Source organism: Rhamphochromis longiceps, linkage group LG3 (genome assembly GCF_057381845.1).
Source record: "Rhamphochromis longiceps isolate RC_006_pf linkage group LG3, R_longiceps_female_GT1.1, whole genome shotgun sequence".
NCBI classification, from domain to species: Eukaryota; Metazoa; Chordata; class Actinopteri; order Cichliformes; family Cichlidae; genus Rhamphochromis; species Rhamphochromis longiceps.
The window spans coordinates 45,495,947-45,515,622 of NC_140559.1; the positions used below are offsets into that span (position 1 = coordinate 45,495,947).

Consider the following 19,676-nt stretch of genomic DNA (forward strand, 5'->3'; position numbering starts at 1 on the left):
GGAAATAGACACCTGCACCGTGAGGGAAAAAGGCGCACGAAAGTGGCGGGCAGATGAAGACAAACCGCGGCATAATAATACTTTTACGTTTTGCAATCTACAAAGGTTTGCACTTTGAGAATCAATTGTGAGAACTGTGACCAGGGGCTAGTTATTCTGAGAACCCCTGCAATAAATGAGGGACCACTGTCTACTCTACGATTATTATATCGAACCTGTTAACATTTAATACTGTATTGATAGAACCAACTGATTCTGCAGCAGAGCATCCCCAGTCCCTGAGCTCCTGCTGCTGCACCCACAGATATGTACAGCAAGCACTGATACCTTTTTAGTCGGTGGGATTCCCTTGTGATCACCTTTACTAAATATCTACAACCAATCTGATTATATCCTGTTATTGTTTTTTTTTTTTTCAATGTTGAAATTAAAATCTAGTAGCAGCCTTCTCATTTCTTTGTGTTTTGTGCTGTTTTACAGGCCCACAGAGGAGGACGGCTCCGAGGCAGATGAGGGACGGGTCCCAGGACGGTCCATCGGCGGTGGAGCTGGCCATCCTGGAGTCCCTGAAGAGTCCACACCAGTCTCCAATGGAGCATTTCCTCCTCAGCCTTGTTCCTGCTCTGGAGAGCAGCTGGTCCTTTTTATTCCTGTCTCTCTGTAAATTCTTATATTTTATATATTTATGTTTAATGTTTTTCTGTTTGAGACTTTTAATATTATTTCAAATAAATGTTTATAATGACTAATGTCTCAGTTCTACTACACAGCAAATGTTGGCACACGACTTGACACATGTAGACTTTATTTCATATTATACTAATGACAAAATATACTGATACAGTGGGATGCAGAAGTTTGGGCAACCTTGTTAATAGACATTATTTTCCTGTATAAATTGTTGGTTGTTACAATAAAAAATGTCAGTTAAATATATCATACAGGAGACTCACACAGTGATATTTGAGAAGTGAAAAGAAGTTTACTGGATTTACAGAAAGTGTGCAATAATTGTTTAAACAAAATCAAGCAGGTGCATCAATTTGGGCACCACAAAAAAGAAATGAAATGAATATTTAGTGTATATCAATGTGTGTGTCTCCTATATGATATATGGGGTGCCTTTGTCTGGATGTGCTTCCCATCCAGAGCTGCACAGCACAGAGGAAAGTTCCAGCGCTCCTGGAATCCCTCTGTGATGGACCGCCAGTCTCCAGGTGAAGGCACAGCCATGAAGTCGTCCACTAGACAGTCCCAGATGGACGTCGCTGCCTGGGGGGTGATCTGGCTCACCGTGGACACACCGACTCTGAAACTGAACGCGATGGTCCTGAAGGAGTCCCCGGTGACAAGGAACCTGGACAAAATTGTTCAAAATCAGTATTATGTGTACTGCAGTTACAAAATACATTATTCAAATTCCAAAATACTTTTGTGATGTCAGATATAAATCACAAAACTTAAATCTTACATAAAACATTTTGTAATTATAAGGATAATTACAAAATGTATATTAGATAATATCTAAAACAGTTGTGTTTTGTTTTAACTTTAACATATCATAATTTGATTGGTAGCAACTTTCACAACTACAGTGAGCCAATCACTCATAATTCCTAAACATGTCAATCAGGTAGGAATGAAGTAAAACATTAATAGAAATAAAGAGTTGTATGTTGACATGTAGCCCTTTCCTTGCTTAAATCATTAATATTTTTGAAAAATTAATCTGTGATAAGACAGCTTATCAAGATAGAACCATGTAACTAGAGATGAACCAAACTGTTCACAGTTTTATCTAACTCTGTTTTAATAAAGGCTGTGACCCCTGCTATAGAGTCTGACAGCTGCAGGGATTATATACAAATATTCAACTATCCCAGAATTAAACCAGGTCTAAATAAAAAGGAGTGAGTATCACTACAAAGGTTAACTCAGTGGTCCTAATGCTACAGTTTGATATCAGCAAACACCGAGCGCATACATTGATGTGACACCACAGCCATGCTATCATGCAAACACTGATAACAGCATAAATCGAATTAAATCGGGACTTGATGAGACCTTCCGAGTATCACTAGAAATATTATAAAGAGTCGTCTCTGTACCACAGTTTGCTTTCAGTAAACACCGACAGCATTCACTGTTAGCATAGCACATCCATGTTAGCAGTGTATAACTGGATGGATTAGCATATTAGCACAGATATCAATAAAGGACTACCGTATTAAATAGTTTTACTAACCTCAGGCAGACGGACAGGCGCTCTGCAGGTGGGATTGAGCGTCTGTAGTTGGTGTCTAGGCGGGCGATTCTGGGACCGACGAGGGACAGCAGGTCCTCAAACTGGCCGACGGTGATAGCGCTGGAATCGGCCGTCATCCAGGCGCAGCTCCTGGAGCAAGTGGTGAAACTCACCAAACTGCTCATGCCTCTGGAGGACCTGATGGACCCAGGTACGGCGAGGACGTCTGTTACGCTGCTGCTCTGCTCTCCACAGTACATAGAGAAGGGAGACTCTCTCTTCAAGCGCTAGCTCGATAGCTGCCATCTTGCAAAACCAGGTCTGGCACAACTCCCTCCCACATTCCTCCCACATTTCCGGTTCACGCGCGTCAAAATATGATATTTTGACGCGCGATGGATTTTTCTTGGACACGCGTTGAGACGCGAATGTACACGCGTCAAATTAGGGGCGTTTGGGGCGTTTTATTCGCGTCCATCGCGTTCCGTGTGAACACACCGTTAGGCTATTTCCTTCAGATGGATTTTAAGAAGTCGCAATTAGTGAAGTGTTGTTGCACAAGTTTGGATAATCTGAGGGAAAGAGCTATATGTTATATTTAAAAGCGGATTAAAGTAACAGACAAGTTACAGTGGAGTGAGGTTCAATAGTTAGAGACATATTATACTCATTTCCAGCTGAATGCTTTTATTCTTGCGCTCTGCTGGGCCTTGATACAGCCCCCTTAGATCGTCTACAATTTAAATCAAGCCAAACAAGAAACCGACATAAAATCTGATGATTGGCTAATTTCCCAGTGTGCACGGGTGTGTAAGTAGGTAGTGACTTCTCAAGCTATTACTCATGCCCACGCCATGTCTGCATACTGTGCTACATGTGCCGCACATAGTGGCAAACTATGTGACTGCACCATTTACAAATCACAGCAAACCTCAGTATATATGCTGATGGCAAATATATACTGGCAAACCAACCAAGACTAAAAAATAAAATAAAAACTAAAAGTGACTTGTAAATAAGGCAGCAAATAAAAATACCTTCAAGTAAGTCGAGGACAAAAAAGCTTGCTTTCTATGCTTACTTCACAGGAAAAATAAACTTATGACTCATGACTTCGACACATTAAAGTGAAAAATAACAAAAAAGGACAATCTCCTAGGAAAGGCTGTTGGTTTGAAATGTTTCACATTCAACCAATTACAAGTAGCTGCTACAATCAATCGACATTGCGCAGGTAGGAGGCAACCAGCCTTGTCTGGGATGTGTCTCTGTACAACAGGGAAACAGGAAATTGCCAACTTGAACCCCTTCAGTCCCAAACTAACAGTAGACTTATTCTGTCTTATTATATGGAGTTTTTCCTTCCTACTGTCGCCAAGTGCTTGCATATCATCACATTGAAATGCCTAAGATAAAGTCCATTGGTATATTCAAACTCCTGTGAGTTTTTTGTGAAAATACTCAAACATTTCTAAGAAGGAAGTTTAGTGGTTAGTAACCTGACATACCTAGCTCTCCATTTTCAATGACTTCAAAGGTGGTCCAAAAGTCGTCGGCGTTAACGGCGACGTTCCTCATATTCAGCGCCGTTTCTGCAAGCTCAGTGGGCCGCATGCTGGGGGAGACCTACCATAAATGCATAAAGGGAAACGATCACACAAAGTAAGCAAACTGTGGATATAAAAGGTTAGATCAGGGGTGGGCAATTCCAGGCCTCGAGGGCCGGTGTCCTGCAGGTTTTAGATCTCACCTTGGGTCAACACACCTGAATCAAATGATAGTTCGTTACCAGGCCTCTGGAGAACTTCAGGACATGTTGAGGAGCTAATTTAGCCATTTGAATCAGCTGTGTTGGTTCAAAAAACCTAAAACCTGCAGGGACACCGGCCCTCGAGGCCTGGAGTTGCCCACCCCTGGGTTAGATTATAAGCTCTGTGGATCAGTCTCGATGCCTTCAACCATCTTTGTCTTGAAAGAGCCTTTCACTGCTTAACCCTAGAACACTATCGCTGGGTGATTTACACCCGAGAAAATACATTTACATGATTTCTCTCTCCTGCAGCTGTTTGCGTGTCGAGGAGCCTGTGCCATCACCAGGGAAGTCTCAAATGTCCCAGGAATGGGTGGACCAAAGACCAGCTTTCCAGAGTCATTATTTTGTTTTAGGAGTTTTATTTTTCATTTTGTTAGACATGGCACAGTTGAAAGTAAAAGAAGACCACTCTAATTTGTCATGTGTTGTCATATTTTGATATATTTGATTACTTTTCATTGGTTATATTATATCGGGTAAAAATCACCCAGCATTAGTCATCGTGTTACTATTTATAGCGATAGTGTTCTAGGGTTAACATGCACAACTATCCGACTCAGTTATGTACACAGCGCACAGTTTACATACTTGACTCTTTATGAACGGCACTGAACTAAGGAAACGCGCCACTTTCCTCCACAGAGACAAATGAAGAATTAATGTTAAACTGCGCTGCTTAGTGCTGCTCTGTAACCCTGTGCGCCCTTGGAGCCCTGCTGTCACCCTGTTAACAAACACAAAAACAACTAGAAAAATTTGCATTTCCTGCGAAAATGCAGTGTGGATGCTTAAAGCTGAAGCTGCATGCAAAAACCAGCTGAAAAAGCTGAAAAGTTGCAGAAATTGTAAAAGCTTTTCAGAAGCAAAAGAACTTTGCTAAAATGGAATAACTTAGCAGAACTGCAATATCTTAGAGGAAACATAATACTTGGCAGAAATACAATTATATAGCAGAAATGCTATATTTAGAAAGAAAAATATAATATAGTAGAAATAGTATGATTTAGCAGAAATACTGTATTTAGCACAAGTACCAAAAAGTAGCAGAAATACTATGATTTAGCAGAAATACTATGATTGAGCAGAAGTACTAAGATGTAGTAAAAGTACTTTGATTTAACAGAATTACAATTATGGAGGAGTAATACTTTAAAATGGGAGAAATAGCCTAAAGGGAAGAGTATTTGTGCCATGGAGTGTTAACAAGAATGTGAGGTCCATATTAGAAAAGCTGGTAAAATCATAAAAGTTTGCAGAATTGTAATAAATGATGAATATGAATTACTGGTCTGTGACAGTGTATTAATTTGTAGGGAAAAAAACATGTTGACCAAGGTGGAATCGAACCCACGATCTTTGGCTTGCAGACCCGTGTCATTACCAACTGCGCCACTGGGAAAGAGAGCAGCCGTTTTGAAAAACAGGGTGATGAGGAGTCAGAATTAGATCGCGGTGAGAGGCGAAAAACGCCGTTTTTTGGAGTTACAAAACGTTGTGTAACTCAAAAACTAGGTGGACTAGAAGCATAATTCTTGTACTGGGTGAATCAGCGGACTTTGGTGTACTTTAACTGCGATTTTCATTGCTCTATGTACATCCGTCGCTGAGATATGACGAGAGAGGAAACGGAAAACCTCAGATATGATTGGCTGGCTGGGAGGCCGTGCAGGCCCTGATCTGTATATTTGAATGTCTGAGTCCTCACAGAGGATTGGCTGCCTGGCAGAAATATATAGAAATAGTATGATTAAGCATAAACACTACATTTAGCAGAAATACTATATTAAGCACAAATCCTATAAAAAGCAGAAATAGTATATTAAGCACAAATCCTATAAAAAGCAGAAATACTATATTTGGCACAAATCCTATTAAAAGCAGAAATAGTATGATTTAGCACAATAGTAATAAGTTAAACAGAAAAATCGGAAAAGCAAAATGGACAGCTGAAAAAATGCTGAACATGCTGAGGGTCCCTCAAATATACTTGTTAAATGAAAAAAATCAGCAAAAAAAATATATAACAGCCACACAATCAGAAATATGTACACATAAGGAAACACACATGCACAGAGAGACACACACACATGATCCAATTCAGTCAACCAGTCTAAATATATTGAATTTGAAGCTTAGAATGAGGTCATCCCATTAAAAGCCTTTCTCTCTCTCTCTCTCTCTCTGTCACACACACACACACACACACACACACACACACACACACACACACACACACACACACACACACACACACACACACGGAGAGAGAAGTAAGTTTCTAGCTCAGTCAAGCAGCCTTGGAGCTGCTGAATTTGAATCCACCAATCAGAGAGCCTGTGCACTTTTTCCCGCCAAAACAGGTGCACGCAGCACAGAGAGACACAGGATTTTTGCAGTCTATTTCTCATAATGACAACTCCCCTCAAACAAATGACCATAATTTCCTAACCGTAGGGGCTAGAACGGTCATTCTTACACCGTTTTGTTCAGAAGAGATGGGGGAATCTTAAAGTGTTGACAATTTATCATTAAAATATGAATTATTAAAGATAATTGACTTCTAATGCACCATAACTGAGTAGAGCAAAGCAAAAACTGCCTTGACTTGCCCTCAAACAACGCTTTCTAACTCTAAATCTATTTGGAGTATCAATATCATTCTTTCACCGTAAGAGACAGCAGGCTTTGGTGAACAATCATGGAAATTTTCAGGTCTCTGTGGAAATCCATTAAAAAGATATGACGAGAGAAAAAAGTGGTTCATTTCCAGAGTTTGAAATCTGAGCGAAGGACGAATTTCCTACCCTCAAACAAGTCTAACTCATTTCAGAACGGTAATAGGTGAGAAAATAATTCTTGAATTGTGAGCGTCAGGAGTGTCTGAAGATATACTGGGACAAGCCTTATGTCTTAACTTTGCTTCGTTAAGGAGATATGACGATTCGAATATACCTCTCATTACAGAAATCAAGCGGTGATTTTGAACAAGCTCCATTGACTTTCTATGGAGAGTTTTGCGACTTTGTGTTGGTCTGAGGAGATTTGCCAAAATTCTATAAATCCCACAACAATGATAGTGACATTTTCGGAAACCCAGCAAAAATACCTACGTTTTGATGTATAATTTGTGGAAGTTGAGTGAAAATTGAGCAAGTAGCAAGAAGTTGTTCGGACATGAAGAGAAGACTGCAAAACCTTCAGTGGCATACTGGAAGCCAAGTGCATAGCAACCATAACAACGCATGTATTTTGTGAAAAATCACAATTTTGCAACTGAAAACTTTAAGAGGCATAAAAGTAAAACGGTAAAAGATTTGAAAAAGCTGAATCATACCTGAATAGCCCAATAATTTGAGAACATTTTAAAGTTTGAATGGTTGTTCTACGTGAAAATATGAGGAAGTAGTTAAGTTTCAGAAACAAGCAAATTTTAGCAGAATTGCAGAAGTTTCCCATTCATTTCAATGGGACAAATTAAGCTTAATATTTTAAAAAGTATAATAGTGAAAAATACCAAAAGACATAGCAGGAATTAGCAGAAATAGCAGAATATTTTAAAATTTGAACGGTGAAAATCGGCTGAAAATTGCGGAAGTAGTTAAGTGCCAAAAAGTGTACGGAAATCCCAAGAGGAACTCAATAGTGTGGATGCTTAAAGCATCCACACAATAAAAAAAAAATCCTCCCTAACTTGCACAGGCCTATATGCCTCATAAAATGCAATTACTCAGACAATTAAGTCAAATGTCTCTTGATTAGTTCCTATGTGCGGTACTCCCATCAGGTTAAACCACGGACGTCTCGGCCCAATTCCATCATCCACCCTCGCCTCTCAGTCTTTCCACCCTCATCCTTTCTCCAGCTTCACCTGCCTGCATCCCCTTCCCCATTTTTTCACCTCACTACCAGGACCTTTGGGAAAGCAGGTGCACATACACACACAAATTCACACCAGGAGCAGTACGGATATACACACTCTCACCTTGATTAAGCAGCATTTCTCTGGCTCTCTCTTCTCCAGGTATACCTCAAAGATCAAGTCCCCAGCCGGAGCAAACTGAGGAGGGAAAAACAGAGGCAAAAAGAGTCACATCAGCTGAATCCCAACATCGATGAAGCACGATTAATTGGAATAATTTTCTTCTAAATTTCTGCTCCTGTGTGCCACGAATGTAAATGGAGAGAAAGGCGAGAAATGGTTGGAGGATTTTTGAAAAAGCAAAGGTCGTTTTCAGAGCCGGAGGCAAACAGAATCCCGGTAGCGCTAATGGAATGCAAAACCCGGCTAAATAAAGAGAACATGTGTGAGACAGGCGCGCTCGGAAAGGTGGGAGAGAAAGACGAATGTTTCACCTACACCGCAACCGAAATGCTTTCCTCAGGTGTTAACTTTAAGTGTGCTGTCAGTTTAAAAATATTTTGAAGAAGCACCTAAAGATATTTTCATGTGTTATTATGGCAATGGAGAAAAAAAACAACACAAGTGTGAGAATGAACCCAGCAGAGAGAGAGATGGGTTTTCAGCCACTGACTTTTTTTTTGTATCCTTTGAGTCTTGTGCGAGTGAAATACCACCACACAAAAGAAAAGGAAATATGTTTATTCGGGGTAAAAGCCTTTACAAAATGCTGCTGTTTGGGAAGTGAAACCTGACATTTTTAAATCAGAATGCTATGTGTTTATTCACCTTTCTTTGTATACATTTATTTGAAAATGTAGGTGGTTTTAAAGGCAGATATTTACTCTGCTGGTATTCATATACAGCATATACAGTGATATCTATTCCCATGGCATACATCTGAACGCTGAACAAAATAGCTCTCGGTTGTCGTCATCGTTTCCAATCTTGACACAGCTCAGATTACACTAATCTCCAGCTATTCTGTTCTTGGGTCCTACTTGATTAGTTTCGAATGATTCACAGTTCAAAAATATTTATCATATACTGGACCTCAGTGCAACCCCTCAGTTCATAAACAGCATTTACCCTTTGAGGCTACCCTCCATTTATACCAAGCCTCTTGTGTTTGGCTGTGCTTTACAAACAGAGTTTTAAGAAGCAGGTTTGTCGGGCTTCAGTCAGCTAAGAACAAGAAAATGAGGATATAGTTAACACAAGCTCGTCAAAACTAGATGATTGAAGTTTGTAAAATGTTACCTAGTCTGATGAGCAGTGTTGGTCAAGTTACTCGAAAAAAGTAATCAGTAACTAATTACTGATTACTTCCCCCAAAAAGTAATCCCGTTACTTTACTGATTACTTATTTTAAAAAGTAATTAATTACTTAGTTACTTTTTAAAAACACAATTTACAACCTGAATAGGTGATAAAGCGATAGATCTTTCAGCCCAATTCTACTTTTTCTGTATAATCCATCATACAAAATGTAATCAAATGGAAAAGTCTCTTTTTAAAACTTGTTTCATTAGTTTTAACTTTATGCATCAAGCAAAAATTAAATTATATGCCTTGAAGAAATTTGTTTAACATTTAAACCTATTTTCTGCATATTCCCGCATATAAAATAAAATTATTTTTTGTGTTTACACTCACTCTTTCACATAGATGCAAGTAAAACACAGCAAAAAATCTTCTTGATGCATTCTCAATCATCTAGGAAAGTAAATCTCCAAAAGTTAATTCTGTTCATCTGGACGTAGCGTTTTGTGGGAGAAACATTTCATGAGAATTTGCATATTTATGATTAAGCAACTGACCTCCCAGCCCAGTGTTCCTTCAGTGGGCTGGTTTCAGTCATTATGCAAATGTCCTGTTTATAAGATTTGGAAAAACCTGCAGTCAGCTGAGACTGAAGAAGTCACTTGGATGAGTGACGAAACGTTTCTCCCACAAAACTCTACGTCCAGATGAACAGAATCAACTTTTGGAGACAGCAAAAAATAAATAAAATCAAAGATTCAATGGCACTAAGTTCAGTCGCTCTTAAATCTATTTTCCCGTTTGGCAGGAGTAGAGCAGGCAGAGATTTGCCCGGTGCCATAGCGGTCATGTCGGTGGGAGGATCCGGGGGTTTCTCTGTGAATTTCACATTCCTGTCGCGGCTTGCTAGGTGCTTGCTCAGATTTGAAGGTAAATTTTTCCCTGTAGAAAGAAGTTTTCTTCCCACGCAGACTGTACAGCGGACACTATAACGTTTTTGTCAACTAAAACTTAAAGAAATGTCAGTACATCCACGCTTTAAACGCTGCATGGCCGTACTCTCTCCAACACTCCACATTATCCATTTTCGATCTACACACAACTGTTGTTGCCACGGACGTCGCACATGCTTACGTCGTTGTCATGAGGCACTCTCACAAACAAAATCATGATGGTTTAGTAACGCAGTAACGCAGGGTGCTTACGGGAAAGTAACAGGAATCTAATTACAATAGTAATCCCTTACATCAGCGGTCCCCAACCACCACGGACCGGTTTATGCCCGACAATATTTTCATGGACTGGACTTTAAGGTGTCGCGGATAAATACAACAAAATAAAACTAGTACCGGTACTGAAAAAAAGAAGATTTATTCATAACACGTGTGAAAAGACCCAGGAAAACCAAGTTAACGATAAAAACGATAACAAAATAACGCTGAAAACCGATAAAAACCCTGAAAACCATACATTTCACACCTGAGCCTCAACTCTCGCGGCCCGGTACCAAACGACTCACGGACCGGTACCGGTTGGGGACCGCTGCCTTACATTACTTGTTACTTGAAAAAAGTAATTGGCTTACAGTAACATGTGACTAATGCGTTACTGCCCATCTCTGGTGGTGAACCTTCCCAGGAGTGACCAACCTACCAAAAATACTCCAAGAGCATCAATGGCTCATTCAGGAGGTCACAAAAAACGCAGAACATCTGAAGAACTGCCTCACTTGTCTCAGTTAAAGTCAGACTTCATGATTAAACCATAACATAGAGACTGGGAAAAAATGGCATCCACTGGAAAGTTCCAAGAAGAAAACCACTGCTGACCAAAAAGAACACAAAGGAGCATCTCAAAAAGCATCTTCATGATTCCCAAGACTTCTGGGAAATATTCGGTGGACTGACGAGACAAAAGCTGAACTTGTTGGAAGGCTTGATTCCTGTTACATCTGGGGCCCGTTCTTCGTACCTCGCTAAGTAGGTTAGCCGGATTAGATTGTTGACGATTTCGCGTGATCCTGGATCAGTCGGTTCCCCGAAGCTCATCCGGGACTTGCTGTCATAGCAACAGAGCCGTAAGCGTAAACCTGCTCGGGAGCAGGTTTACTTTATGTAAACAGGATTAGATCGCGGCCACGCAGGTATGTCCGCGTCATCATACGAAAGCAACAGCGATATTCCACCACTGTTTCACCATAAATAAATAACATCAATGTAACTAAAGATAATGCAGCACTTGATCCTTTTATTGATTTCACACAGGTCATTTCCTAAAAAAGGGAAATGTACTATTAACATTCTATTACATGTATGTGATTATTACAGATGTAATTCATATTTCAGAGTAGCAATTGTAAATTACTTCGTGTAATCAAGATGAGAGACCACGGCTATAAAAGCGAAGGTGGATTTGGGAAGCCTGTCGCAGCCATGTCCTGTCCGTATACGCGAGCCACCCATTGCGGAAGGTGCAAGATTGATAAGGAGAGTCCTCAGAATTCAGCGTATATTGCGGGATAGACAGGATCCTTTAGCTCAGCGCGACAGTGTGCTCATAGAGAGATATCGATTTTCCCGTGAGGGTATTATTCACTTAACCAACTTGTTGACGAGGGGGTGCAGGACCACCACCTGTCTTTTTTTGCTCTGCCCTTTTCTTGGTTGCTGTTATAAACTAACAGATTATTCCAGGGTCTCTTTCCAAGAGACTAAAAGCAATATAAGTGATAAATATTACCATTCTGTAGGATATTCTTATATTTCACTTTTACCTGTTCCCATGTTCTAGTGGGTCCTGTCGTGGCTCTAATGTGAAAGAGGATAAAATATAACATATTATAATATAATGTAATATAATATTGGATAATATAGTGTAATATAATAAATCTACCCTACCGCCTACTGGTGTTGGCCAGAGGGGCCGATGGTGCGATATGGCAGCCTGGCTTCTGTCAGTCTGCCCCAGGGCAGCTGTGGCTACAACTGTAGCTGCCTCCACCAGTGTGTGAATGTGAGAGTGACTGAATAGTGGCATTGTAAAGCGCTTTGGGTGCCTTGAAAAGCGCTATATCAATCCACTCCATTATTATTGTTATTATTAAATTACTTACGAGTTTAATTTGTCAGCAACTTCCTGCCAGCCCTCGCTCCTTGCTTTTGCAGCCTTTGCAGTGTTCCCTTGCGTTCTGATTAAACTCTGAAACTCCTGAAATCCCTCACTCAAGAGTTCTTGCTCTGCTGCCGAAAAATACCGAGCCGAGCGCGCTCCGTCGACATTTTCGCCGACCAATCAGAGGGTTGCCGATCAATGTTTCTACTATCGATGCGTGGCCCCTTTTACGACACCCAGTGATGTCACATTACTGCGTCCAGCTGTACTAATCGTCAACAGCAGGTGTGTTCGGGGAACCGGATTAGCGAGCTCACGGTTAGCGCGATGATTTGATCTTGGATGTGTCATTTGATCTTGGATGTAGTAAGCGACGTACGAAGAACGGGCCCCTGGAGTAAAACTAACTAACTAAACAAACTAACGTACGTTCCATAGTTGATGGAAATATGAGTTCTGTTCTCTATTCATGCCTTGAATCTGAAGAGCAGTTGGGTTATTGCAGCAGGGCAATGATCCAGACACACCATTAGTCGACCTCTGAATGGCCTAAAAAAAAAAAAAAGCCCAAAAAACAAAAACGAAGGTTCAGGAGTGGCCTAGTCAAAGTGTGGACTTAAACCTGTTTGAGATGCTTTGGTATGACCTTAAACAGCCTGTTCATGATGAAAAATCCTCCAATGTGTCTGAATTAAAGTAATTCTGCAGAATAGAGTGGGCCAAAATTCCTCCACAGTGATGTGAAAGACTCACTGCCAGTTATCACAAATGCTTGATTACAGTTCTTGTTGCCAAGGGTGGCACAACCAGTTATTAGGTTTAGGGGGCAATTATTTTTTCCACACAAGGCCAGGTAGGTTTGGATAGTTTTTCTGCCTTAATAAACAAAATCATCATTTAAAAACAGAATTTTGTGTTTACTCAGGTTGTTTTTGCGTAATATTAAAATTTGATTGATGATGTGAAACATGCACGTTTCAGAAATAATCCCCGTAACTCTGACTTTCATTTTTCACTTGCAGAAACACAAAGAGAAGAAGAGAGTTTTCTAATTCAATGTAAGCTATGCAAAATTTTTAAAAAAAGAGTTTTTAAATCTGCCCGACATCAAAGAGGTCAAATTCCAAGTAATGTCTCGCTTGTCGGTACAAATCACAGCACCTTTCTCCAAGTGCTGGAGCTTTAATCCTCTGCTCATCAAATTAAAAAGCGGCAGTGTGAAAAACTAAAAAAGTTAAGTGAAAACGTGAAAATGAATTTATATTTTTGAGATACAGGGTCATAGCTATAGCACCTAATCTGGATTTCTGGCAATGCAGCGGGAGCAGTAATCTGTCTCAAGAGAATTAACAACTAAGTGGGCACGACAAGGGTTCTTTTTTCTTAGATATCTTGAAATTACAGTTACTTTTCTTTTGTCATTTTAATGTGCAGGTGAACTGAGGTCCATTATTGGCTTTGTGCTGGGAGAACTATCGCATTGAAAAGAGGGAAGGAAGCCACTTCTGACTCCTGTGGCCCTCAAATGACACAAAAATTACAGTCATTCAAACCAATGGAGCTAAAGCTGTAATTGTGAAAATGTCACACACAGATATGGGGCCATCTTGCTTTCCTCCTTCCCCTTCATTGTTGTGTATTGGGAGGAATACCGGGACCACTTTACAAACATTACAGCTGTGGGCTGCAAGATAATTAAAGGGGAAAAAACATGCTGATTACTGTAGAGAAAAGGAAAGGGAAGTTTAAATGTTTTAAAGGGTTTTAAGGAGATTATGGAGTAAAGAATGAAGCCATTTCTAATCTCTCTAACCAAAGCCGTCCTCGGCCTGGCTGTAAATGCAAGCATCGATTTTTCAAGTGGCACTTCGAATTTAAAAGGCATGACAATGTCTCGCACCTCATTATATCACTGATTTACTCACTCCCTAAGTCGAACTATACTATCCACTTGCTGGCTGTCTTCTTGCCATTCTTCCTTGAAGACGAAACAGATGAGGTCAGAACCTTCACCTGGAGGGCCCCGAGTCCTCTGAGACAATCGTCTCGTGGTTTTCGAGTGAAAACCCAAGAGCCATTTGTCCTGCAAAGCTTCTTATTCATACTTCAGCTTCTGCCTAGGCTACACACACAGTCGCTCAGTTTCTTCTTTAGACTACAGCCATGCTGGCTGACGCTGTTCAAAGCTCTTTATGATGAAGTGACATGAAAACTGGCATCAACACCCCAGTCAATTTGGTGATTTATCTTACCCCCAATACTTTAGAAGCTATATTCCATTAGATTCAGTTGTACATTATACTTTAGTGCTAATTAACAAAGGTCAGCATGCTCTTATAAAAGTTTTTTGTGAAATCTACTCCTGTGTCTCAGGAGCTTTATTTAGCTGCTTCTCTTTTTAAAGGTTTGCTCGACTTTGCAGAGATGGAAGCAGCACCCACCCGTGCAGGATAAAAATTAATTCTCACATTCTTGAGTTTGTTGATTAATTCCACTCCAGAGGAATCTATAGACTGAATGTTGATGGTTTTTATAATAATGCAACATTATCCTGAAACAGTTGCTGTTTAGAAAAAAAACAGGATGAATGATGACCGTTGCATTTAATAGAGTTCTGCCCTTTTGGTAACAACCCAGAGCTGAAAAGCAGTTTTTACCATTTTCAGATAGCCTGTTGAAAAAAAAAAATGCAACTGAAGTGCTGTTTTTTACATGATGGCTTATGTAAAGCTGAGCCACACATCACTATAAATACACCCCATGCATACATAACCACAAGAGTGGCATTTATCTGTGGGTGGGAAATCTCATCTTTACCAACTTTTTCCATATTTCTAGAAGCGGAGTGCAAGTGGAAGGCGATTCTGCATAACAAAGATCAATATTATGGACATTTCAGTTTACTGCTTTAAACTTTTCACCTTCGTATCAGGCACAGACCGACTTCAATTGCTCTTTAGCTTTTGCTCCACGGTCTGGCAGTGGCCTTTACAGCAAAGCCAGCGAGTGATCATAAACGATCAAACAGAGTCAGTAAAACAAGATGGTTAATGTAACATTAAATGACTTTAAGCAAAGTTTTTAACTTTGCTAAAATTTCAAATCATCCCTAAAATAAACATACCTATTATCTCCGCAGAGAAATGTTCTCCACGCTGACTTGTAATTACACTAAATAATTGCTCTTAATGAAAAAACTAATAACTTTCCTATTTTAAGACCTCCGAATTCACATCCAAAATCAAAACCTCATCCCAATTTTCACCTCCGACGGCTTTCTAACAGCACTTGCTTTCCACTGAGTAACTTTTTTTTCCTCCACAGTTATCTGAACCAAATGTTTTTCTCGGCTGAGGCATCCAGGCATAAAGTACCTGCTGTAAAGGTTAACAGGAACAAAGCCCTTTTTCCTCACCCGCCTGCTCCTGCCTCTCCCTTCATTTCTGCCAGAAAAACAGGAAACCTGTTCAAACGAATCCCACATTTTAGAGTCCCTGACGCACGCAGGCAAATCAATGCACACACACACACACACACACACACACACACACTGAACACCCATTTGTGATTTCCATTCGGGTTCTGCGGGTCGACCTACTGTCGTGTCCTTCTTGTCGTTCCAGCGTGTGATGAAGCTATTCTCTCTCTCCATCTGTTGCACCTGGTCTTCACTGACCTGTTGAAAAAGCATCACAAAACACACACGCGCACACACACACACACACACACACACACACACACACACACACACACACACACACACACACACACACACACACACACAAACACACGTCAATTCAGACTGAGCCAGAGAAAAGTTTCTAATCAGGTAAACCGCACTTGAGAAACATCATCTTGCTTTATAGAATCCTGCAGCCATTTTTGATGGTCATATTAATTTCAGCGCTTAAATGCGATACGTGGAGGAGCAGATTAAACCTGGGAAAGAGTGAGCTGCTCAGCTAACACTTCTAAAACCTCATTTTGAAAGAGAAAGTTGGCTGCGATGAGTGCTCGACACTGAATACTCTCTTCTTTCATAAAGCTCTGTGTGGGAAATGACTTTTTTTTCTCCAATCCAACTTTTTTTTTAAACATCATTATCATTTTCAGAGAACAATTTCCTTTGTTGGAGTTATACGAGTGGCAGCAAAGATTGGGGTTGAAAATAAAATCCAAACAAACTGGGAAACTCATCGCGTGTATGTGTGTGTGTTTAGGCCTGATAATGGGCGCCGTCGACAGAAGCCACCACAGAACTGGTGCTTTAATTGGCGAAGCGTCTCTCGTTTTATGGTCACACTGAGCGTATTCGGCGCTATTGGGCTCATGATTGGTTGGGCTTAATGGCTATTTGTCATGCGAATGATGGCGTCGCCAACCGATTTGGAGTGAATGAACCTCCTTTTACGTTAGAAAAAGAGGGATCCGGGCGTTCCGAAGGGAATTAACAGTCAGTCGGTGCTGCGTATCCCATAAGCCAGGCAGCTCTCCAAGGGTAACATTGATCCTGAGCTCCCCCCCCTCTTTCCCATCCACACATCAGCAAAGTCAAGCCTGTTGTGGAGATTTGGCAACAACACTTCAGCTCCCCAGATGGTTGTAAGAAAGTGTAAATAAAGTCATGCCTGCAGCTTGGTTTAGATATGCAATATGGTAATATCTGGATACTTTGTTTCGGTTTTTTTACTCAGCCATTGATTGTCTACACATTCATTACAGCTTCTATCCTGTGTTACAGGATGAATGATAAACACGTCTGACACTGACTGTGCGAAACATGACAGCGTTCGCAGGATAAGATCTATATTTTTCCGACTCTTCACCCAGTTTTCAAATGAAGGCCAGATTTTTATCCTTAAAAAAAAACAAAAACAGAAAACACCACGCTGCCTTCACGGTGTGGAGAATTCCCAAAATATAGGAATATCATGGGAATACACCCAGTTGGCAACCAGTTAATTGAAGTGCCTTACTGCAAAGAGAGGCGCCACACATGAGTTACACTCAAGTGTGACTCTAATTAATTGCATTATGTTGTCAATCTGTCTGCATTTATAAATTAGATGATAATTACTTGCAAACCTTGGCCAATATGTCTGAGAGTGACTGCTGTCGGTCCGAGTTGGACAACGGTTACCTGGAGCATGTTGGTCCAACTAGGCAACCTGGGTAATTACCCTCCAATCAAAAGTGTGTCATGGTAACTACTGTGTGAAGACATTCAATGCAATCACATGGAAACCACTGATATTTCTTAGTCGCAAGGAGGTCGCGGACAAGTTTTAACTTGAGAGACTGATTCATGTAAGATGCATCATATGAAATGTAAACTCCCGTGGGTTTGAAGCTCAGCTCAAAGCAAAGCAGGTCTAAAAAGTGAGGATGTCTTTGCTTCTTCTACAGTTCAAAGTCCTCTGCAATGTTTAAAAGTACAAACGATAAATTCTCTATATATATTAAACCACAAATACAAAGCTATTTATGTCATTTATTACCAGTGTCTGACTATTATTAATCTGCTAGGGTACCTTGTTGTTCATTTGAGGTATAAGAGGATCGTATGGAGGCATCTGCATTTCTTTATATTGTTTAACAAGCAGAAGTCCAGATTATAATCACGTGAGCCAGGCACGAAAGATAAACAGCACATTAACTTTAATCACAGTTAAAAGTTGTTTAACCCAACAACAGAAAACAAGAAACAAGAGAAAAAATGGCCGTTTAGTCCTAAAGATAGCATCAGATATATTGGTGATACCAGAAAGACTCCACACATATAGAAGAGAGCTTTACAAGGCTGGGCTCGTTTTTTACTTCGACCAAACATGTCCTGAACCACAGAGTCCACTGTTACTTTTCTGTTCTAGGTGACCTGTTTTTCCTTTATTAATATAATCTGTGCCACCTGTCTGTGCAGCGTACATTTGGCAATAACACAACGCGGCAATAACCTGAGTTGAATATTACTGAATGTACCAACCGTCTTGTTTTTGTTTTTTGGTTGTTTGTTTTTTTTATAACTTGTGCAATGTGTGTTTATGTGATAAAAACTGGATGTTATCTAAGGTACAAGAGGAAGATCCATGTCAAGCAGCTGAGCTCAGTCCAATCGGTTTTTCGTGGTTATCAACACAAAAGAAAAGAAAACCCCACAAGAACATTTCAGACTTACACTGAAGAGCGTAATGTAGTTGCTGATTAGGTCGTGGACCACACTAATTTCCTGTGTGGTTTGTCCTCGAGTCTGGAACAGGCAGGAGGAGAAAACGGAAGCCAGTTTTTCACTTGGCATGCGGTTCAGGTGGGAGCATTGCTGGATCCTGAATAACAGAGAGAAACATGCTTAGAAAATCCCTTAATGTACCCGCAGGTCGACACGAGTGGCTCATATCTTTTGCTGAATCGCTCTCGTGGCCTCTAAAGCCCACTCATACTACTCGCTGTGGCACGAGCACACAGAGAGCTGAATGAAACATCGGGCCTCGCTCCAAATTAAGCATCAAGTCAATTAAGTCTTCTCTAAACAATCTATATCAAAAGGAGCTAAATCTATCCACTGCAGGTTTCCAAGGGAAATCGAGTGAATGATACACGAAGACAGCAGTGTGCTTATATTTAAAAAACAACATAAGAGGTGGAAGAAGGGGTTTTTGTAGCTGCAGCACAGTATCAAAGTTGTGCAAGCTTTTTCTTTGGTTCTGTATCTTCTGTGTTGTTTGTCTCTGCATTTCCACTCCAGGTAAAACAAACAGTAAATCAGTAGTTTCAGTCCACAACGCGCGAGACGGCTGTAATTTATTACTAGAAATCTCCACAGTTCAAATTATCCAGAGGTGAAGAAGTAGAGAATTCAGCGGTGTAACCAACTGAGGGAAAAATATATGATTTTCATGAAAAGAAACAAAAAGCAGCGCACAGCCAGAAATAGCGCCGCTCGTTTTGTAGACCTCAGCTATGTGTTTGCTAATTGCCTGAGTCTTTAATAATGAGCCACACAATCTGTCTCAGTTGAAAAATGCCAGCGCTCGCTAGAAACAATATGGAATTGATTCATCGCTTTCAACCGAAGGACACTGTTACTTCACAAAAACAATCTTTTTCTTCTCAGCTTGGTTTGTTTTTCCCCCACAACAACTTTTCAGTGCATTCACTGTTCAGCAAACAGACTTAATTTGAAAGAATATTTAACAGTATTGGTCAGATGGAGGGAAAAAAAGCAAACAAAAAAAACGGGGGTCATTAGGGGAATAGAGGAAACAATGCAGCTAATCAGCAGGCGACAAGCAGCAACCAGAGGGCCGCTCGGGCCTCATGACCTTTGAACCGCTATGCTCGTTTTGTCT

The 19,676-nt window shown here is 40.5% G+C and overlaps 2 protein-coding genes across 3 annotated transcripts in view; both read right to left on the reverse strand.

Moving 5' to 3' along the window:
* The window catches only part of arap2 (ArfGAP with RhoGAP domain, ankyrin repeat and PH domain 2), a 176,039-nt gene that overhangs the window by 18,694 nt on the left and 137,669 nt on the right, over positions 1-19,676 (reverse strand). For both annotated transcript variants that reach the window (XM_085399672.1, XM_085399662.1), the window contains exons 23-26: positions 18,506-18,653; positions 15,929-16,006; positions 8,041-8,115; positions 3,754-3,871 (exon numbers count right to left, since the gene is read on the reverse strand). In XM_085399672.1, the coding sequence (XP_085255798.1) occupies positions 3,754-3,871; positions 8,041-8,115; positions 15,929-16,006; positions 18,506-18,653 (419 nt within the window). The remainder of the gene's footprint in view (positions 1-3,753; positions 3,872-8,040; positions 8,116-15,928; positions 16,007-18,505; positions 18,654-19,676) is intronic.
* LOC146674994 (uncharacterized) lies at positions 655-2,713 on the reverse strand. The gene is made up of 2 exons (XM_085399647.1): positions 2,246-2,713; positions 655-1,357 (listed from the first exon to the last, which is right to left on the reverse strand). Exons 1-2 carry the CDS (start codon positions 2,503-2,505, stop codon positions 1,087-1,089), a joined length of 531 nt encoding a protein of 176 aa, XP_085255773.1. The 5' UTR covers positions 2,506-2,713; the 3' UTR covers positions 655-1,086.

Coding starts and splice junctions, on each gene's coding strand:
- LOC146674994 (XM_085399647.1), bottom strand. CDS start 2,505: ATGTACTGTGGAGAGCAGAGCAGCAGCGTAACAGACGTCCTCGCCGTA. Junction 1,358..2,245: donor CGCCTGTCCGTCTGCCTGAG/GTTAGTAAAACT, acceptor AATTTTGTCCAG/GTTCCTTGTCACCGGGGACT.